The 24,069-nt window shown below is 40.0% G+C and overlaps 1 protein-coding gene across 1 annotated transcript in view; it reads right to left on the reverse strand.

Annotated features, from left to right (window-relative positions):
• The window catches only part of RpL21 (ribosomal protein L21), a 49,332-nt gene extending 25,640 nt beyond the window's left edge, over nt 1–23,692 (reverse strand). Inside the window, exons 1-3 of the mRNA XM_067143654.2 lie at nt 23,614–23,692; nt 23,246–23,379; nt 23,013–23,146 (exon numbers count right to left, since the gene is read on the reverse strand). Of these exons, the coding sequence (XP_066999755.1) occupies nt 23,013–23,146; nt 23,246–23,374 (263 nt within the window). The 5' untranslated portion in view covers nt 23,375–23,379; nt 23,614–23,692. The remainder of the gene's footprint in view (nt 1–23,012; nt 23,147–23,245; nt 23,380–23,613) is intronic.
• Between the last annotated feature and the right edge of the window lie 377 nt (nt 23,693–24,069).

Raw genomic sequence — 24,069 nt, forward strand, 5'->3', positions numbered from 1 at the left:
TTGCATTCTAGTTTTGTCACGTAGTTTCAATTGGCACTGTCATTTCGGAGCTGAAATCGGAATCACTTTCATCACTGTCATTTGAAGAAGTATTTTCATTCTGCAGAGAATCTTTTCCACTTTCAACATCACTATTTTCAAGCCAGTTACGAATAAACTCATCCATGCCGCCATGATTGTTTACAACGAGCGGCAAAATGAGGTGCTTTTTATTTTCCGTATTTCAGCTGAGTTACTATTTACCCAGAGAAAATAGCTTCAGGTATCATCTGACATCAATCGGTTAGGCTGAAAGACAAAGAGAATAAATCTCTCCGACCAGCTAACTGCGATAATGAACTTATAGATGTTCCGTGCACCAAGACGGAAGTGTCCGTCAAAGCATGTTACCACTTTACGATCACAATGGGCGCCGTAATAATTATTTCTCCTGAAATAAATAACATTTATGTCTTATTTTTAAGAAAAATACATAGTTTTTAAATATATACGTGTTTATTTCGTATAAAACTGAGAGTTTCGCATCTATTTCGCATAAATTGTATAATTTCGCATTTTGAACCAATTTCGCATTTTATCGCGAATTCGAATTCGCTAAAAACCACCCTACGGGTCATATAAGATGAAGGCACATACACTGACGAAGTTTCGGCATATTTCGCATTTATCGCAAATGCTAAAAATCACAAACTCTACCTATAAACACAAAATTTCTTTCAATAACACTTCCTTTACCTTGCACCAGAGTGCATGACTATAGTTTTTTTGGTAGTGACATCTGTGGAAAAACGTCCAAACTTCTTGATGTAAACAAACACACAGCAAATAAAATCAGTCAGTTTTGTCAACTTCAGAATAATACAATTACTTAATACGAAGGCCATCCGGAAAGTGGAACCCGTTTGTGCAATAAAGACACAGGAGTAAATATTAACAAATATACACACATTTTTTATTGGAAAGAGCATACTTTACACTACTTCTCCACATAATCTCCAAGCAAATCTAGGCATTTGTCATAACGTGGGACGAGTTTTTGTATTCCAGCGTCATAGATCTCCGACGCCAGCGTATTGAGATACATAGCCATGGCTCGTTTAAGTTCTTCATCGCTGTCAAATCTTTTTCCCGCCATAAAGTCTTTAAGCTTCTTAAAGAGATGAAAATCCGAAGGGGCCAAGTCCGGGCTATGCGAGGGATGGTTGAAGGATTGCCACTTGAATTGCTGCAAAAGTTGTGTTATCGCAGCTGCATGAGGCCTGGCATTGTCATGAAGTAGAATGATGCCTGTAGACAATAGACCTCACTGTCGATTTTGTATTACCCACTGTCATTTCTTTAATGTTTTACAATACGGGCCATAAAATCAATGAGCAGTACATCTCGGCGATCCCAGAAAACAGTTGCCATGAGTTTCCTGGTGGACAGAACTGTCTCGAATTTTTTTGCTTTGGTTGGTGAATGAGCATGGTGCCACTCCATTGACTGTCGTTTACTCTCAGGTGATGCATAACAAACCCATGTTTCGTCACCAGTAATGATGCGAGTCAGGAAAGAGTCTCCTTCATCGGAATAACATCCCAGAAACGTCAGTGCTGCAGCCATACGCTTGGTTTTGTGCTCCTCTGTAAGCATGTGGGGGACCCACCTCGCACAGATTTTTGAATAATGCAGATTGTCTTTGACAATTTCACGAACTGTTCGAGACACATTAGGAAAATGTTCACAGAGTTCATCAATTGTGACGCGCTGATCGTTCCTTACGCATTCGTCTACTGCGCTCAGCAGTTGGCCTGTAATGACAGATGGTCTCCCTGAACGCTCCTCACCGTGTGTATTCCCCCTCCCCAGGTTGAAGTTGCAACACCAGCGCCAAACAGACAACTCGTCCATCACATTGTCTCCATACACCTCCATTAATTGGCGATGAATATCACAAGGTTGAACGATTTTAACATTAAGAAATTTAATCATGGCCCTCACTTCACAACTGGCGGGGTTCTCATTTTGTTTAAACATTTTAAACGATCACAGACACAACACAGGCAATGCTAGCGTCACGCAACCTCGCACAGAGCAGGCAGACAAGCCAGTGACGCGGTCTGACCTTGCCCAGCGGCTACTAGAGCCGTCAGCGCTTCATGCGACGCTAACGGGTACAGTACTACTTTCCGTATGGCCCTCGTACTTTAGTGGTGGCATCTTCTAATTAAAGTCTCAACTTCATGTAGTGGCAATTCCACATTTTGGTCGATAGATGAGTTAATTAAGGCACTACTTTTGAATCTGCAGTGAGGTGTACCTCCCAGTACAGGCACAATTTACAGGCAGGTTATGTTCTATGATAAATGACAAAGCCACGGCATTCGTCACAGGATTTACACCTTGGTTTCTACATGAAAAGTCTGGTTTCTTTCTACACACTGGACACTCTCCTTATGTTTTTTTCGTTTGCATGTATTGAGTATATTGCACTTCCCCCTATGCGCAACTGAAAAATCACATCTACATATAGTACTGAACGTGGGTTCTTTCATGGATTCACTGAAACAAGGAAACAGTTCCCTATAAGCACTTTTAATCACAGCATCATATTTCTTTTTTGACATTTTGGTCAAAACAAATATTAACACATACAACACGAGCACTTATGCAGATCTGAGTCTGGGTACACGTCTATGGCGTGCTATTACTGAGATTAGCTTCCTTGCTTGCGACTTCCTCTTCCTATTAAGCTATTTGAGTATTTGACCAGAGAGAATGAGTATTTGACTGTATTATAGACCAAGGAGGAGCACATGACTGGCCACCATGCCCCGTACTGCCATCTGGTTTCATTATTAGAACTACTATCGACCAGCCATACTCAGCCATATATCAATGGAATGAGGAAACGCACGGGAGTTTAAAATATGAAAATTACTGATACTGCTCTGAAAATCGGTCCCTGCGATCGGGAGACTCGGCACATCTGCAAATGTTTCCAACTCCCTTCCCCTGGGGCAAGGCGCTTCAGTGGCCCATATAGAGTGACGGGCATTGAAATCACCCAATAAGAGGAAGAGAGGTGGAAGCTGATCCATAAGATCAGCGACATCATTTATATTAAGAGGCTGGTGTGGAGAAAATAAACATTACACACTGATGCTATAACAGGCAGCAGAATGCGAACTGCTATAGCCTCCACTGTGGTTCTTAGTAGAACCTCTTCGCTATAGGTTTCAGAACGGTCAAAAATGTCACTGGAAGCTCGGCCAGCATGTCGTTCTGTCAAGTATAGTCCAATATTTCTCAAGACCTGATATGAGATTTGTTTCCTGAATGCAGACTATACTCGGTAATGAGCTGGCGCAGCTCAGCAAGATGCCCATCATAACTGTTACAATTCCACTGGAACAGTGCCATAGTATGGGTGTGGACTTCTGAGGTTTATCATAGGGTATAAACATCATGGTTCTGATCGGTATGGAATTGTAATCACAAAAATAATTATTAAATTAATGTTGTAATGGTCCACCTTTCAATACTATAATATACAATATTTTGAATTACACTAACTAGGGACTAGTTTCGGCCTGGGCTGGCCATCTTCAGCCTTAATGTAAAACATCTAATAACTAAACAAATGTACATACAATTGACATACAAACAAATGAACAAATATACAATTGACATTAAAAACTGGGTAAATTTGAAAATAAATTAGGCTCTAAATTCTTAGGACCCCTCCTTAACATTACCGAAAGCTGCTTCAAACATATAGATCAATATTTCAACCCGAATCATAATCTTAATGAAATTTCAGAAAAGCCAAATATCCTTTTTTGATCTAATTCCCATTTTTAGAAGAGGCAAACCACCAAAACATAATTCAGTTTTTCATAATATTCACAGCAACTTTCCTCAGCAGAAATCCTTTTTTCCCCACATCCTTCAGCCCCGCCTTAATGCCCCACCCCCCTTTTCTTTCCTTCACGACCTCTCGCCTTGGCCCATCCCTCTCTTTCCTTTTCCTTTGAATCTCACAACCATTAGCAGTATGAGGCACACACAACAATAGGCCCCACACATGCTGCATTAAGAGGCAAGTCTCATATAACCTATGCCATCTAACACACTCTCTCCTTGAATTCATTAATTTAATTTTATCTAATTTTATTCAGGTTAACTTCATGGACACCGCAATGAATTGCAAATTTTATACCCGACACAATGTAACTGTTTTAACCACATCTTCATGTGCCGTCCGGACAGTGTCCACTTCGAGAGCATTTCATTTTATTACGTTGATTCATGTTGAAACACCATCTAGTAGTTCTGCGTCAGCTGGTGGTTGTTTACAGCGGTGTCCAGAGACTTACATACAGCTAACACCACTCAAGTAGATTTGGTGATTGACTACAGGATCAACATTTACCAGTTCCAGTTTTATGATTGAAACTGTAATGATTAGCAGTGATGGAATTAACAGTTCTATGAATATTAATACATGAAAGTCTCGATGATGAGCACTAAGAATTTAGAGCCTAATTTATTTTCTAATTTACTCAGTTTTTACTGTAATGTCAATTTATTGTATATTTGTTCATTTGTTTTATGTCAATTGTGTGTATGTACATTTGTTTAGTTATTAGATGTTCTACATTAAGGCTGAAGATGGCCAGCCCAGGCCAAAACTGGTCCCTACTTAATATAATTCAAAATATTGCATATTATAGTATTGAAAGGTGGACAATTACGACATTAATTTAATTATTATTCTGAGGTTTAGGTTAGAAGTAGCAGGGTGTCTACTGAGTTCCATTTTCAAAATTCCAGTATATTCAGTATAAGTATCAACAACATTCCAGTACCTAATGCTATGAATTGTTATAAAGTTCTTTAGGAAGAATTACACCCTTGATGATTTCAGGTTTGCAATTTTTTTTGTTGCCAAAAATGCATATTTTGTTTTTAGTAAATTCAGTTAGCCTTGATTTTTTAAATATAGACAATTTTTAACATTTTTTTTTACAGGGCATCCCTACTTCCCTCACAGGCCTCCACTCCACCCATTGCTTTTAAATCTCTTTAATTAGAAAATGTATAGAACTCTTGCTTTGGAAAAAATTACAATCCCAATGAATACAAAATTGTCTGCAAGACTATTAAAACAATTACAAACCAAAAGTTGACAAATTGGCAGTTTTATATATATATATAAAAAAAAAAAATTGCATTTATAGCTTCATCTCAGACCAAGGGGAAGGCCACCGGACAGATGGGATAAAGACATCCGGAAGATTACTGGGATCAATTGGCAGAACATCACTCAAGACCGTCCCAGATGGAGAGACCTCATGAAAACCTACCTTGCTTCGGACTTAAAGAGGCCACATCGTAAAAACGATTGAATATGGCTGATAGTGATAGTGACTACATAACTGTTCGTTTTCAATTTAAAAGGCTGTATTAAGGGCCCTTTACACGTTCAGACTTGTCTGCACAGACCACGTTTGCAACGACCGTCTGCACATCTGGTCTGCACTGTTCACACTGCGTTTACACGTTCCGACCATTTGTACAGCTTTCGCACAGTCCTGTATTTCTAATCGAGACGAGCGCAGGTAGTATTTCCTGACCATGGCCACATTAAGGGCCGGTTCTACCATCTGCTGGTAAAGTGGCTGGCAGCTGCCCGGGAGGTAAACTACCTGGGGGTGTAAATCGGCTGGTATTTTGGCTTGCGTCCAACCAACTCCGCGCAAGCGCTAGGTAGCTACCCGGAGCTAGACACCGATATATGAAGTTGGCTAGACTGATTTTCAATGACTTCTCGCTTTCGAGTGTGGTGCTATCTATCGTCAGATGCATGAAACTCATTTCGATTGTCTTATTTCTCTGTGCTTGCGTCTGCTGATTATCACCAAAAAGCCTAATAAGGGGAGTCTTAAGAGTTATGGACAACGATTTATATCAAGCTTTCGTGATTTTTACCTATGATCTTCAATATCAATATCTACTTGGGATTAAAATCTCGAGATTACATTTTCTTACGCCAGTTATAACCTGTCATGTAAGGCAGCGTTTTAGAAAAATATTCTCGTAGTAGACTGGTCAAGTCGCTCGCTCCGTAATAGAAGGTACGCAGGTTTTCATCGTATTTCTAATTTAAATTTTAAAATGTATTTTCGTTCCCTGCCGTTGTTCTTAACTCTCTTTTACGCGCTTCCATATCCGTATATACACACACACACACATCTTCTTTACGGACTTATTGCCTTTGAGCATTCTATCTGCAGGCTTCTGTGAATTGATTAAGTATCTCCACGATGCTCTATTTGCAACTAGTTCTGTGACCTCGTTAGTTCCACATGCTTCCATTTATTGATAAAACATTTCATTCTAATGTTTAACTTTATGAAGATAAAGTTGGAAGGTACTGTAAATGTAAAGAACTAATCGGGATAAATATCCATTCATAGGAAGAGGAATTCGGGAATGAAATAGTTTCCAATTTCTTCGAAATAATTTACAAGAAGACTATGTAAACAACTAATAGGGAATCTGCTACTTGGGCTACAGTCCTATGTGCTATTAATCATAACACCACTTTCTATAAGTAGCATACATATAAAGCAATTTCCTAGTAGACATAATATTGTGATTAAATATTTCAATGAAATATATTATTAACAAAAGAACGTATGAAAAGAGGCTTACAGATTAAAACAACGCTAATAATGGAAGCAAAAAAAATTCGTCATAACAAAAACTCGAACCTGCATACCTCGTATTACGAAGTGAGCGCGTTAGCCACTACGCTACGAGAATATTTGAGCAAGGTAGGATACATACATTAACTTATACCTCGTGTCTGCAAACTGAAAAAGTAGGAAATTAAAGCCCATTTGAAGTGATTTCCAAATACATTTTGATTTTATATCCTTTTAAAGTTTCTTTACGAAAGCTTGACTTATAAAATGTGTTCCCTGCGCTACCGATGCAAGAGGCTGGTGTGACCGTTGCAACTCAAGGGAAGCATTAATGTTCAAGATCCTGCAATTCAATATCGGCCACTGTTACAGTATCATGCTTTTTACAGTATACTAAGCAAATTTAAGTTGTATGTCACCAGAAATACAGCTAATAATGTTCAACTCTCAAAACTTGCCCGGCAGGTAAAGTCTTATCGGGCCCTCGAAGTGGCCGATAAATTACGCGCCGGGTATCGACGATTTATGCTGCCGATAGCGCTACCTGGGAGTGGTCGGACGGAAACATCCTTTTACGCGGAGGGCAAATTACGCGCTACTTTACCAGTAGGTGGTAGAACCGGCCCTAAGTCAATTAACTTACAAAGTGTACTTCTGTCTAGTGTTGTTATTTCGGAAGTTAAAAAGAGGAAGAAATCACAACATAGAAGGTGGACAAAAGACTGGCTTCTACAACGTTTCGCTTTCCAACATTGATCTTTTGAAGGAGTTAAAATTGGAAAAAGATGAGTGGTTTAACTACTTGAGAATGGACGAAGAGAAATTCTTAGTGCTGTTACAGTATGTCACACCGTATATAAGGAGAGAAGACAGTGTAATGAGAGAATCGATAAGCACTTTAGAAAGACTTGTAGTAACACTGAGGTTTGTGGCAACGGGAAAAAGCTATGTGGACCTTAAATTTTCTGCTATAGTGTCTCCATCTTTAAGCCACATCATTCCGGAAACATGCCGTGCTATATATGACGTTCTAAGAGAGGAATATTTAAAGGTGAGAATTCAAAGGCATTATTTTGCTTAGGTAAAATAGATTGCGTGTTCCTTCCTCAGCTGCTGGAGTTCCATAGCTGTAAGTTGAGTGTATTCATTCATTCATTCATCCATCAATAATAAGGGCTCTCTTTTCATCTGGTGGTTATCCGTGACAGGGAGAGAACAGTAGCGGTATCTATTAGGTCATGCAAATATGTATGAATACAATTCAATCGTGCAATCATTCATTCATTTATCTATTCATGCAGTCATTCACAATGTGTGTTGTAATTGTAGTATAACTGGATCAGGTACAGGATTGTGACATGAAGCGCTAATTGAACTCACGAAGTGTTAAGATAGGCCTGCATATTGTCCTAGATCATATAACACTGTTAACATCTAGGACAAAATGAATGAATCAATCAATTAATTAATTAATTAATTAAAATACAAGGGTGTAAATAGTTAGTAGGCTTAATTTTAATGTTTAATATCGTAATAGATGGACAAGTTGTGATAAGGAAATGTTAGTTTAGAAACTAATACATCATATGCCGCGTTTTCTTCATTGCGGACACTGTATTCTTTGCTCTTGATCTTCCAAACACTTTGCAATGATTTATAGAGTTCTATGAATTTAATCATAAAAGTACGGGTACAATTACGCGAATCTTGAGTAAACTCACTCATACCTGTTTCTGTATTGAGAGCAAACACTACGCTACAGTACAACACTACATACACGCTCCCAGACGAAGGACTGTGCTATCTGTCTGCAGCGTTGCCTGCATAAGCTTTACACGCTCAGACTTGTCTGCGCGTGGTCTGTGTTAATTCAAACTCCGCCAGACTTTGCACAGGCCGAACACAGACCGCAGTACAGACCAAAATTACGGTCGGCGATTCATTTACACGCAACGACTTGTCTGCACAAACACGATCTGTACAGACAGATCTGTGTAAATGTCTGAGCGTGTAAAGGGCCCTTTTCACACACACACACCACATATAGGCCCTATTTGAAAAGTTTTTTATCTAACATCACTGCTTAAAAGTGACAATGCACTTTTGGCTGTTCGGATCACGTCGTTAACACATCCAAATATAGAGTATCAGATATAACACACTGTGGAAGTAAACCGTTCTTGAACAGATTCTGTACCAGCCTTAATCTACACAAAAACTTGTTCTAGATAATAAGTCACAAGAAAGGTATATACAATCAATCACTTTTATATGCATCACAGAAAAAACATAAAATATACTACTCTATATACAGTAGTTTTTATGCTTTATATGTAATGTACAAAAAGTTGTGTGCTATGCTATATAGTTTATACATTTCATAACAAATTTGTGAATTATTATCACATGTATTTAATTATCAATTCACAATCACTATAGCTTATACTCAAAAGATAAAGACACACACACACACACACACACACACACACATACAAATGTAATTTTTTCAGTCTTTTCACCTCTTTCTCCAGTTTTTCTGTCTCTTCATTAGTACTCTGCATAATACATTGTTTCTTCAATTCTATATGTTTTATGTCTTCTGCTGCTAACTTTCTTTTGGTTGCAATGTTATCTTCTTTGTTTATTGAAAAATCTCTTAGTAGTGTTGCCATGAAATGAAACAAGTACATTTTGTGTGAAGTGGATCAGTTCTTTTGAAACATTGTGCTGAAAACAGGCAGTGCTAAGAAAATCATCCAATCGATTGGTTCTGGGATCAAGCTTCTTGAGATACTTCACTACTTCTTCCTTTGATGAGAAATCTAAGTAGTTTCGTTTTGCAATATCACTTCCATAGGAGATAATTGTTTTGTCTCAACAAGAACTTCTTAATGCAGCAGTTACCCTGCAGGTCCTAATAGACAAATTGGTCCTAATTGCAGGATTGAAGCAGCTGGCACCTCAAACAAACTTGAAAGTAAGAGGGCTTTTGACAAAATCTAAATACAGTATCAACAAGAAATTTTTTGCAGTCTCCATAGAACTGATGAACTCAGTACTCAGATCAGAGAGTAAATAAGGCAAAAGATCATTAATCTGATACTTAGAGAGATACTGTTCCAGTTCAAGGGAAACAGAACAAATTAATTCCAACTGTGCTGGGGGAGCAGTTCATTTCTTAAAAAACTTTTTTATAATTCCAAAGTTTTCTGACGTAGGAGGTTTTTCCTCAAAAGCATCAACTTCAAAGGAAAGCGATGTGATCCTGTTATGCATTTGTAATTTGCACATCCACTTGGAAAGTCCTTGGCGTAGTGATATAGAGTGCAAAAATCTGTGAATGATCCATTCAGAGTTGTTGTGTGCCGTTTTATATGCACCATGAATAGTATGCAAAATACCAAAACCCAACAGCTCAGGATATGAAGGTGAATCACCCAAGTACTTCTTTAGATCTTTCAAAACTTCAGGTTTACATTTGGCCCGCCCACTGATACTTGCAGCATCTTTTTCGCATCCAAACCAGTGACTTTCAAGTTTTGCAAAAATGTCATCAGAAGGTCCTCAGCAGTAGCACGACCTAAGATTGCAGATGTAAGATATTCTGCTTGAACTAAGTTTCCATCCCAAAATCTAACAGCCATATCCATTTGACCCTTCTGAGCGACAGAATTTAAACAAATGGAAATTCTAAGTTCCCATGGAGGGAATTAGATTATTTTCCACCAATAGAGCACATCAAAAATCAGATCAAAAATTAGATGGATGGCTTTTCCGGCGTTTGCTCTATTAACCAGCGTTTCGTCTTAGGTCTGACACTAGACTCTTCAGAGTGGGATGTGTCAGACCCTACCCACTGACGCTGGGGTGTATGCACGTGAACTTATCAGAAGCTTATTTATGAAGCACAGTCTGATAACTGCATACGGGAGATAAAACTCCACAATAGAAATAATGCCCGCCTAGCAATTCCAAATGGAAATTCTAAGTTCCCATGGAGGGAATTAGATTATTTTCCACCAATAGAGCATATAAAAAATCAGATCAAAAATTAGATGGATGGCTTTTCCGGCGTTTGCTCTATTAACCAGTAATACAAGTAGCCTCAGCGGCTCAGGTGGCAGTGCACCTGCCTCTCACCGCTGGGTTCAGTGGTTCAAATCCCATCACTCCATGTGAGATTTGTGCTCGATAAAGCATACAGGTTTTTCTCTGGGTACTCCGGTTTTCTCTGTCATCTTTCATTCCAGCGACACTCTCCACTATCATTATATTTCATATGTCATTCATTAATAATTGACCCAGGGGAGTGCAACAGGCTTCAGCAGCTGGCACAATATTCTTATCCTTGCAGCTAGATGGGCGCTTCATTCCATTCCTGAACCGGTCGGATGACTGGAAACAGGCTGTGGATTTTCATCAAAAGAAATACAAAAGCAAGGACACTCTTTAACCAAGATTGTCAATTCTCTTTGGAAGTACGGACCCTGTCCATATGTAACTAGGTATCCAAGTTTATCCTTGTGCAACTTTAATTACTTCACAATTTTGTTGTCAGGAAACATGATATTAAAAATACCACTACAAATGCCAAAACTTCTAGCAGAATGGCTCACAACTTGAGTAATAGCCCACAATATGTCTGCAGTAATAGCTTCAGCCTTTATGATAAAATTGTTAAAAGTGCTTCTATAGAGCATCCAGCGTTAAGAAAAGACTACAGGCCTTATGGGCTTTTACTTCTATTGGTGTCACCCACTTTAGTTCTACATGTATATAAAAATTATAATGAATTCCTATCAAAATGTATAATTTTTCTTATGAAACAAGCATTAGTTGTGCCATACAATACTGAAGAAGACGTAAAATCATTTTGATATCTTTGAGTTTATCCTTTTAAATATCGTATATGCGGTTCAGTACACGGAACAGCCGGCCATGCTTGACGCATTGCGCGCCACGTTTCAGCGTGTAGTGCGGAAGTGTGTACAGTAGTCAACACGTGTAATAACTCGGCTTAACCACTGCGAATCAACATTGGTGAGGTCAGTGCGACATGTTTCCCTTTTTGTGTGTGTCACTCATTACAGTGATTGCTTATGTAAGGGAGATATTCGGCAGAGTGAAGTATATCGTCTTCCTGGGGCGCATAGTGTTTTGTTATCAATACAGTATATTGTGTTTCATTTTTCGTGTATTGCATTGCTTTTGGTTGTGTGTATCTTGTATTGTTTTTGTCTGTTTAGTATTTTATATAATCGATCAGCGAGTAATACATTAAAATTATAGCTGAACATGTGAAAAGGAGAAGTAGTGAAGTTGCCAGGAGAAAGGAACGGCAAATGGTGCTTAATTCATTTTCATATTTGAAAACAAAGCATCCAGGACGAAGTGTAAACTGGGTAGTAGATAAAGCCGCCAAGTTTTTAGGAATTTCGAGGTCTTCCGTCTTCAAAATAAGGAAGGAAGCCAGCGAAGGGCCACTCCAGATTCCCAGCAAGAAGCGGGAAAGGAAAAAGTCAATTTGCAGTAATTCCAGACTCATTAAATACGATGATTTTGTCAGAAGTGGAATACGGCGCACTGTTCATGAATTCTATTTTAGAGATGAACCACCAACTCTGAACACAATCCTCACTTCCGTAAACAGCAACCCCGAACTACCTGATTTTAAGAAATCATACGAATAGGTCATTCAGCATTCTGTATTTTATGTTGCGGAAGAATATTAAAGTTATCGTATTTTGTGATAAACATGAAGTCCTTGCATCTGTTGTCACTTACGTGTAAATTTATCTGAAATGACTTGAAGGATACATCACCGAGATAGAGATATCTCGCCGTCAGCTTCCTGTGTTGTAACCACACAGTATTTGCCTTAATAATGAAATGTTTCTGGGGGCTAATAGACTCAGCACTGCGCTCCCGTAAAGCAACAACGATCATGAAACTTTCTCAGATATAAGAAACAAGACAATCATTTCGGTTTCTGGACATGTTGTCCGTATCCCTGCATGTTCAAACTCTTACTCTATTTCGAATGTTACAGTCAGTGGGCTATTATCCTTAGAAACGTTATGCCAAAACGAAATTTCATGACTGTAATTTCATTAATGACTGGAGATAATCTGGCATTTATATTATTATTAGTCTTGCAACAGCTGTACCAAGCAATGTATAATTTTATGTCATCACTGTATTTCACAATCAGTGTCCGAGCCGCGGTGAGTGAGCGAGTATGGCAACAGTGGAAGGCAGCAGGCCCATAAGGCCTGTAGTCTTTTCTTAACTCTGGATGCTCTATAGACACAACACAAGTATGCTTATCATTAACAACTGAAGTTAGCACTTCACAAAGTTCATCTTTCATTGGAACAGACTTTGTAGATGATGGAGCAGCATTCATAGGAACAGTCTGTAGTTGCTTCTTTGACAGGTATCATGTGGAACAGATTTTTGTTGGAATTTGAAGCGTTTACTCTTTTGATGTGCCTTTTTCCTTTGACATGAGATTGAACTGAAGACACCCCCATGAGGCTAATATCAAAACTAGTCCTACACAAAGAGCAATACTTTATAGTTATCACTTTCCACTATATGAAGCCAAATCAAAACTTAATTTATTGTTCTATCCAACCAGTCATCTTATTTTACTCATTGCCTCTGAAAAATAAGTGCAACACCAATGTAAGTAAGTTTTTTTTTATAAGTTGCTTCACATTGCACCGACACAGATAGGTCTTAGGACGACGACGGGACAGGAAGGGGCTAAGAGTGAGAAGGAAGTAGCCGTGGCCTTATTTAAGGTACAGCCCCAGCATTTGCCTCGTGTGAAAATGGGAAACCATGGAAAACCATCTTCAGGACTGCCGACAGTGGGGTTTGAACCCACTATCTCCTGGATACTGCCCACACTTAAGCGACTGCAGGTATCGAACTTGGTAGTAAGTAAACAAATAAATCAATAACAATGGATGACATATGCATGTTATAGGCTACTTGAAGGATGGCATATAATGCATACATTGTTATTATATTTGAAGTATTAAAAAAAAGAAGAATGGAGGAAAAGGGAACAAACTGAAAACAGTATTAGTAGATAAGGGGAAGTTAGTGACCGTCTACAACACCAAGAGAGATGCTGGGCGATGAGGGCATCACATCATTACTTTTCAATGAAATCACTAAGTTATAATGCCAACCTAAACAAGCATTCTTATTACCTGGACTTTTGGAGTGCAAACATCCAGGGTAGATTATAAAGAATGATATTTTTTTCCGGTATATTTTATCATTATTCCAGTATATGGTTCAAGATTCCAGCATTTCCAGTATTTATATTAAATTCCAGTACCAGTAGACACCCTGAGCAGCAAGATGCTACCTAACCTACCATGTGTCCGAATCTCTGGCATTGATAGCATCGCACAGGAGGCGGGATGTACGACCACACATCGCAATGACAGTTGTTACCTTGACTTTCTCTGACAACACTGACAATTCGAAGGAGACTATGAACGCACCCGTGGCGTCTTCCCCACAGACTTTGCGCGTGATGTGCCGGATGTATGTCACGGCACGGTGCTTCATGTCTTCCATCAATTTGCCAGTGTTCAGAACGAGATCACGGTGGAAGATGAACCAGATTCAAGGTTTTGTGCTCTTCCACTTTGATGGGGATTTCACCAAAGTGGTTTAAAGCAAGCCATCTGCTTGGAGCGCAGTGCTCGTCTTAAGAAGCGAACCACCACTGCCCATTTTCTTAAGACCAAGTTCGCGGTATACACCTTCGATGTGTCGACTGAAAAGGATCGATTTGACCAACTCAAAATCTTGCCCATCGGATAGGTTAACAACCAGGAACCTAAGGAAGCTGGGACTAATATGCCGCGCTTGTTCCCAAGGAGTTGCCCCCCCCCTTAGGGAATCAAATGTTGAAGACTTGGGTAGCGAACGACCAGAGGAGGCAGGCGGAAGTGGTTTCGACACCATGCTCGAAATCATTCTCCCCGAATGCCACCCACTCTGATCAGGGGCCTCTGTAGCCGAACCAAGCAGCCAAGGCAATACCCACCTGGTCGTAGCATGTATTGCCCGGGATCCGATGTTGGAAGATGCCTAATATGGAATGGCCGAGGCAATGAGCACAAGGACTCCCTCCAGTCACCCACAATAGCATGTACCCCACAGCGTGTAAGGAGTAATAAATATAGAGAAAAAAATACAAGACAATGAACAGTATGTCCTTCTGGCATTCGGCTGTGTGGGGACCTGTGTTGTCAGGCGGATACTACTGCACAGATATATGGTGCTCCCACCCACACGTTTCCTGGGTGGTCACAAGCGGGCTTTCGAGCGTAATCGCACACGTAAGAGGCCCATCTCCGAGCAGCACACACATCAAAAATTTTGAATCGGTCTACAACCAACCCTAAAAAAGGACCGATGGCCACATGACCCTTTTAGCCGCCTTCTGCGACAGGCAGGGATTACCTTTGAATGTCTTCAGCCCCTCCTATCCACAAGGGGTCCAACACATGATACCAAGCCGCAATCCATGTCTATGCCAAGGTCGCCCCTTTTAGTCGCCTCTTATGACAGGCCGGGGGTGTTACCCTTTTAGTTGCCTCTTACGGCAGCCAGGGGATACCATGGATGTATTCTTCATCTGCGTCCCCCAAACCCAGGGGGTCATTCCAAGTATGAAATGTACAACACACGTCACCAGGAATATAAAAATAGAAATTTAAGACAGCAAGTGTATTCAAACATATTTAGATAATAAATATTATACACGAAAGATGGCCAGTTTTGGACGTAAAAAAGAAACTGGATTACGCAGTCAATATGTGGCTGAAGAACTGGAACTGAAGATGTTTACATTATAAATTTTATTTCTTCCATTCGGCAAAACTATAGTAAAGGGGCCTCAAGGATTAGTAACACGACCCACCACTAGGTGGCGCACGCGAGTTTGACAGTCATACTAGTAGCGCTGGGAGGGAGCGCCGAGAGGAACAACAATACTTAGGGACCCTTTCTATGCTACAGTATTTCTTGCATTTTACAACTACTAAACGACCTTTTTTCTTGCCATGCGGACAGTATGCGCCGCGGCGATAGAACAGAGCATCTCAAAGGGATGTGGTCCCGAAAGGGCCACTGTTCTCATGACAGAGATTGGCCTGAATGTGCAAACATACGTAAAAGCTAATAAATGACCTTTATTCATAATTTTTTTCTTCTGCAATAATTGGCAACAAAATCTCGACCTCATCCTAGGTTGTGGGTTCGGATCCCACTGGTGTCCGGCTGGCCATTTTTGTTCTGTACTTAACATCTCTTCAACACGTACTACATGTACGTAACATGACCTAAAACGTTGAAAGTCTGTTTCGATTACAATGCGGTCGTGAAAATTCAATATTCATTATTCTGAATAATTTGTAAATAAGATCCCTGAACTCCGAATATTAAACAAACGTGATCACAGAACACGTAAGAAGTCCGATAATGTTTTTGCTCTGATTTTATGAGACAGATTTATATTGTCTATTGTTCGGGAGCATTTTGCTGCTCTTTTCGTTGTTTTTTGTTTCTGCTGTTGCTGTACGAGACCTGTTCTCTCAGTCATAACAATACCAGGTTATTCAAGAGTTATGTATTATATTTCTTCTGATGGACAAGAAAAGTAGACATTGTTAATGTTTTTATGAAAGTAGCTTTAAGTATTTCTACTAATGCTTCTCTGCATTTTCCCGACAAATTTGCATTAATTAATCTCTTTTATACGTATTTCACTAGAAATCACGTTAAGTAGATTATATCTCCAGGCTGTCAGTGGAAACAACTTCCTCCTATTCGTTGGGCGATTGATGAACTGATAGCGCTTACCGATGCGCCTTTCGTTGGTATACAGAACAGTTTCAAATGAACTTCCTTTATTCGCAGTATTACCAGTTGCAAGTTACTGTCTTATGTTCAACTGATTTTCTGCCAAATGGTTCAAACCTTTTAATTTTATATAACAGATTTCATATTCGTAAGAATGTACATTAAGAATGTATAAGAATAAATTAAAGGCTACAGAGTGCCATAATATTGACCTCCACTTTTACTATACACTGAGATTTATTTCAAGCTGTATCGAAAGCATCATCCGATACGAATTCTTTTAGGCATGGCCCTCTGATTTCTTGATGTCACCAACATTTACGACGAAAGTTACGAAGTATTTCCGTACTGGAATAGAACTGAAATTTTAGAATGTTATGCTCAAAGGCCTGTGTAGTTAATTGACAAGGTTTAAGGCGACAATCGAAATATAAGACTCGATTTGTACAATGTACGGTACTATTTTATTTTCACTAGTTTATCATATTAAGTAATTCCTACACCTTTGAGTTAGTGTGATGTATGTACACCGATGAGCCATTGCATAATGACCACCCCGACCCGGGAACGTTTCGCGCCTAAGCTTTCCACACTATTTCAGTCAGTTCCCAGGGCTACGTCCGCTGCCTGAACTCGACTGTATCAGCTGGAGGAAAGGTTCAAGTTCTTCCCCCACCACCAGCGCGAACGCTCCCATAGTTCCTCGCACACGAGGCCAGGCCACACCTCCGGTCGTCCAGAAAGACGCTTACCACGAAGATGGACTATAGGGCGAAACATGTCCCTAACTGGTGTGTTTCATTCATGTAGAATTTAACCACTAAAAACATATATTTGTATTGAAAAGGTAAGAGTTTACTTATTGTATCTTCAATATGGAACAAAATGAGATTAGTTACTTATTTCTTAATTTGCCGCAGATTTTTCACTTGATATGTGTAAAAGCAATTATTATGTTCCATTTGTGACAAATTTTATAGTGATATTTGGGTGATACAGCTTCTAACCTCCCTTTGCTTGATCCAGACCAATGGCTTTGTCACGCGGGATACTAGAGGCCTAGGGCCGCTTCGCGGCTTCTAACCTGGGGGCTTATGCCCCCAGACCCCCTTTGCTTGGTCCAGGCCAATGGCTTTGTCACGAGATTCGTAAATTCAAAAGTAGCGCCGCTCCACTAGGATTAGTTCTTTATACGAACAGTTGGCAGCTCTGTCCACCGCACGATCGAGCCACGAGAGAGAAACAAATGACAGTGCAATCGCGCCTAGATGTGTGCGCTGGAAAATGTAATCTGTTCTAAACTTTTGCCCTGATGCAAATCTGAATATCAAAAAAATTGTAGCTGCCACTAAGAGAATTGAATTACTCAGCAAGTTTCTCCCAGGCTAATTCTTTCTCTTTCCATGTCATAGCATGTCTTTTTGCACTCAATAATGGCACAAGCAATTTCATTTCCTTACAAATAAAATTAGGACAATGTTTATTGTTTTTACCTGCCATCTTCCCTGTAAGAAGGAAACAAAACATTATGAAGTCACCTTTTCTTGCAAGTCACTGCAAAACGTTATCGATAGTCGTCTTTTCTCGCAAGTCACTGATACCAAGATCGTATATTTCCTTTTTCACCTCAGTTTAACTTAGATCGGTCATTGTAAGACTCAACATCAGTTTAAACTCTAATTACAGTTTAAACCTTCATTATAATACCGGCTTGACTGGGCGAGTTGGCTGTGCGTTTAGGGGCGCGCAGCTGTGGGCTTGCATTCGGGAGATAGTGGGTTTGAAACCAGGTAAATGCTGGGGCTGTACCTCAATTAAGGCCACGCCGCTTCCTTCCAACTCCCAGGCCTTTCCTATCCCATCGTCTCCATAAGACCTATCTGTGTCGGTGCGACGTAAAAAAAAAAAAAACACCCCCGGCCCTTACACAGGTAGAGTAGCGAGACGAGTAGAATATATAGTAGAGTAGCTACGTTACTCTACTCTACCATTGTCTGCAAAGGTGCCAACTTTGAAGTGGATTATCAGTAATCGCCCTCTGCCCCCGAGAAAAATTTTGAGTCAAGTCCAAAGCATACTCCTTCCTTCTTGATAATGACACCCCTTTTGCCCTTCCCTCTAGCAATCTATCCAAAAGTATATCATATTACACAATAACATTTGCACGCAACCTGTTGGTTCTGTGGTAAAACATTCCTTGTAGCTTGTTTTTCACGTAGCAGCTGCTTTTCAGTGTAGTTTTTCTTGAAGCATCCTTCCGACTGTGGTGAGGTTTTTGTTTTCTGAACGATAAGCGATACCAGTGCAGATGTGCTTAATGTAGGCCTCACTTTTTTCTCAATCTTTCTGTCAACTGTCAGGTACACTTAACACAGCAAATACAACATTACTGAAGGATTTGTAGTGGAGAAGAGCAGCGCCTGAGCTCCTTCATTCACAATGAATTTAACAACGCTTATGGGTAGCAAAAGGAAGTCACGATTGAATAAGTATCGTTGCCAACTCACAAGCATTGAAATAAAGACGATTTAGGAGAAAGGCTCGAAAGGACTCTACATTTTTCCTTTTCTTTTGTTTCCGTTGAAAATTATTTTTTCGTGATAATTTCCCCTTTGACCTTAACTCCGTAATCGTGAGGTGAAATCCATAATAATTACGGACAATCCGTAATAGTTGGCACCTCTGTGCCTGGTAAAGTTGACACTCCTATCGTTCACACAGGAGTGGAGTCATAGAGTAGAGTAGTAGCACCATGTCCAGGAGCATAAGGAAGTGTTAAGAAACATTCGCAAATATATTATTGCAAGAGGTTAGTGAAGCGTTAGAAGCAGCAAATAAGGAAAGAAGGAAATGAGTAGTAGGAAAGATACACTCGGGATATCAGCACTAATTCTGAGAGAACTTGCGACAGAGGATAAAGAAGCATACAGAAAGTTTCACTTTTACTCCTTGCATCTTCTATCATGGCATCCGTTGTCCTAAACCACTTATATACTACAGGGAGTGTAAATGTCTGCTGTACCACCTCCAGACTTTTTGGATTTAGGAATTTTCATCAGTTCGTGGTTGTAGATACATCGTATTTTTTAAATTATAATTTTGTGTTTCAGTTCTATTATACCAAAACCCTATTTACCCATTTTCCTAACCAAGTCCTCTTCCACCGCCCATCTCATATTCTTGTTTGTGTAAATAATGTTTATGTTCCATAGATATTCTTTTTCACCCCGAAGTTCTACAAATTTGCAAGTTTCTTCTTCCGTACACTTCATACTGCCACCAAACAAAACGCACATATACTCAATTTACTCCATTTCAAGAAATACCGTCCGTACACACATGCAAATTACGTAGTCGAAAGACGCTCCAAATGAAAAATAGAGCGTCCTCTGCCTTCTCCACCAGCTTTTGGAGCTCGGCTCCGGTGGAGGGGGAACGAGAGTGGCAGTTACTTTACCACAGCGGAAACCCACTCTACTCTACCTGCCAGTATCCCAGTTGATTACAAGATGCTAGTAGCTAGAGATGGGCACTATCGACTGAAAACCACTACCGACTACTCGGGCGATAGTCCCTTCAAACTGTCGACTGAATAGTCGAATGTTTTCAGTTGAACAAAAGTATTCATTACTTCCTGTTGAGAAGACTGAACAGTCGAATGAAAGTATTCATATCACGCAAGTAGTCATTCCATGAAAAACATTTGAATGTTTCCAGTCGAAACTCTCCGTATCAAAAGTGGAGAGTCATACTTTTACGAATTCGACTCAATTTAACGCAATTTACCAATAATTAGAAATCACTTGTATAGACACCCATTAGAAAAAAAAAGTTATATTGAGTGACTTACAAATTTATTCAAAGGGACCCACGTTCACAGCCGATAAGTCCACTCCGCTCCACATTAGGAATAAGAAGCTGCACCACCTGGATATCCGAGTTCCGTATTCCATTCACGGACAGAGGATACCAGTTTTCCATGGGGGTTTCTACATTCATTCCTGGCAAATGCCACAATAGTACTGTACCTTGGGCACATACCCCAATCCCGGATTATATAATCACACTATCGAGGAATTCACAGTTGCGCAGATTAAAATCCGGTTTACGCACTCGTCCGTACACGGGGCTAACAAATATAGAGATGCCCTTAATACGAACCAACATCATACGAATGGCCTTTCTTGGTGCTAAATGGACAGTGAAACGTAGAAAGACGACAATGAGGCTCTATTCCTGAACAATGCTAACAATAATATGTAAAACTTGTTGCTGTAGGCTAGTACACAATCAAGATATATATGAGAATAGCCAAACACACTATCGTACTACTGTATTTTCTAAATTATTATTATGCCTTATAAATGAATAACGTAATTAATATAAACAAATATGCAACGAAATAAAGAGCACATAAACGACACGAGAAAATCGCCATATTAAGTAGGTACCTACATTAACATATTATAAATTACATATCCGAAGTGACCATAAACCGATAGTTCCATTCGCTGTGACGGGAGTGCGACTGAATTCAGTCGACTTGTTTAGTAGTGCTGACTGGAGAGCAAAACGTAGGAGATCCGTGACGGGAATGCGACTGAATTCAGTCGACTGTTACGATAGTTTAAACTATCGCCTAGTTTGATAGTTATCAGTCGATAGTGCCCATCTCTACTAGTAGCTCTACCATATACTCTACTCTGCCCGTGTAAACCAGCCTTTAGGCTTGCACACCTGCCCAATGGTCCTGTAACTACCTGGACCTAACCTATCTAGGCCAATAGCTGCCACTAAGAATGCGTAAGCTGGCAACCCTGCCGAGTGTTACGTAGCGTCATCCGAGCGCAACGTTGGATCTCTATCCTCACTTTCGCCCACCGGACTGGGTAGTCTATTTTTCTCTGTAAGTTCCACTAATGTTAATAATATCCAGTCAAATTTATATTTGCCAAGCAGATTCCAAGGAACCCCTAACCTGTCAAACATAAGTGGGACTGTATTAACTCCCATAGATTAAAGGCTTATTAAAAAACACTGAGCATGAAACAAAAAATGTTACTTGCACATATCCCAGTGATAATGCACCAAAAACTGTTTAGGGTAAAACTTCCGTACCCGGTGTGCAAAAGTGAGGTTAGACATCCAACATGGCCTGAAACGGGCGACGTCACGTAACACTCGGGAGGCTTGCCAACTTACGCATTCTTAGTGACAAGACCAGAGCTAAATCACATTTTTTTCTTGCCGTGCGGGCAGTATGCGCCGCGGCCATAGTTAAGAGCCTCTCGAAGGGCCTGGATTTGCAAAGATAGGTTTCAGCGAGTTCGGAATTTATGGCTCTCTTACTTTTAGCGAATATGGCAGCCCTGTACATGCACACGATGCGAGCTCTGTCGGAGACATTAGAAAGCTTGTCCGGCGAATAGGAACTCTTCGCGAACATTAGCCGGCCAATAGGAACACAGCACATGGTCGCTATCATCTCATTTACACAGTCTCAGTTTTAATTCTTCTATATAAGAATACTTTTGGGGGCGGGATGGTGGGTTTCTGGCAAGCATGAAGGAAGGATCTCTCCTTTCTGCTACTTAAGGTATCGTTGCACATCAATCTTATATGATTTTTATCATCCCTAAATCTGCACACCGGGTACGGAAGCGGCACCCTGTTTAGGGACCTTAGCCGCCTTGACATACAGACGGAAAGTCTGAATACGTTCACATCAACTTCTAGAGCAACTAAGTCACTCAGCCAATGCCCACGATTCACGAACACACTAGGACATCGTATCACAGGCTTAAAATGGTTCTTAGCCTATTTGATGCTGAGGAAAGGGGATGGTTGCCTAGTTGTACTTCCTCTTAAAACAATAATCACCACCACCACCACTTTCATGCTGAAGAGTTGGATATTGAATGTGTATGCACTTGCTATTTTTCTGGAGAGGTATCTTGAGGCACAGTTCTGTAAATCATATTACATGCATTTGTCAGTCCAACCACCACTGTGACTGGATTTAGAACACGAGCACACTAAGATTCATTCACACCACCCATAGTTTTTTTTCCTAGTGGCTTTACATCACACCGACAGAGACAGGTCTTATTGCGACGATGGTATAGGAAAAGCCTAGGAGATGGAAGCAGCCATGGCCTTAATGAAGGTACAGCCCCAGCATTTGCCTCGTGTGAAAATGGGAAACCATGGAAAACCACCTTCAGGGCTGCCGACAGTGGGATTCGAACCCACTATCTTCTGGATGCAAGCTCACACCCAGGCTAATTGCCCTCATTTTCGTCGTCTCCCATTATTTACCCTCTCAGTAGCCTTGGAAAAGTCGCCAGCAATAGTGCATTTGACATCCTGAATTCTAAAATATCAGCTGGCCAGTAAACAGCAAAAAATAAAATAGGCCTGTACCTCTTGGGAATGATCTTTCCACGAAGTCTCTTGTTGACAATGACACCCAGAGCATGAGGAGTCACATTGTACACACGTCCAGTCTTGCCATGATAAAACTTGTATGGCATTCCCTTCTGAACAGCACCATTACCCTGCAGAAAGGACAAAATCACGCGGTGATATGCATGCCATATGATTAAGACAATAACGGAGAATCTTACGACATTTCCATTAAACATACGATAACTTACCTTTATATCAACGATATCGCCAACTTTATAGACTTTCATGTAAGTTGACAGAGGAATTGTGCCATGTCTGCGGAATTTACGAGAGAACAAGTCTCTCGTTCCGCGCCGATAACCTTTAGAATTCGTCATCGCAACTGCAAATAACAAGTTGAATTAACTGTGTTATCGACATACCTTGCACATAACAATACTGCCTGGAACATGCACCTACACACGTGGCGAACGCCAATACCTCAAATAAAAAAGGTGTAACCATGGGGATAATATGGAAGGCTGAAGATAATTCATAAAGAATAATATTGTCGGAAATATAACACAAAACTACAGATACATAGGATGCAATTAAATTAACTAATCAAATAACATACCTTCTCTTCACAACAGCGCAGGAAAACGACGACAGAGAAATGAACGAATCTAAGAATAAATACAAATAGACGAACGTATTTTTCAAGGAAGAAACACATGGCACAAACGCAGGATCACCAAAAATCAAAAACAAAATTTCCTAAAATCCATACTATAAATAAAAGAGGATATTAGTATATTTGAGATCAATTGACTCAAAAACTACAAGACCGAATTAACTGAAAATTTCGCAGTTTCATCTTATTAATTCTCAGGGTGTTTAGGAAGTTGTTTGAACAAAATCAGATAGGTAGTTTTATTATGATGAATAGTCATTTCTTTTGCTCTAGCCTGCACTTCCATTAAAAAATTATGATGAGTAATTTTATGTAATTCATTTTATCACAAAGCCGCACCCAGATTGGATCGAATTTGATGGGCCAACGAGCTAGAATAACATAGAGAGGCGGAAGCGC

Source organism: Anabrus simplex, chromosome 3, assembly GCF_040414725.1.
Source record: "Anabrus simplex isolate iqAnaSimp1 chromosome 3, ASM4041472v1, whole genome shotgun sequence".
Lineage (NCBI taxonomy): Eukaryota > Metazoa > Arthropoda > Insecta > Orthoptera > Tettigoniidae > Anabrus > Anabrus simplex.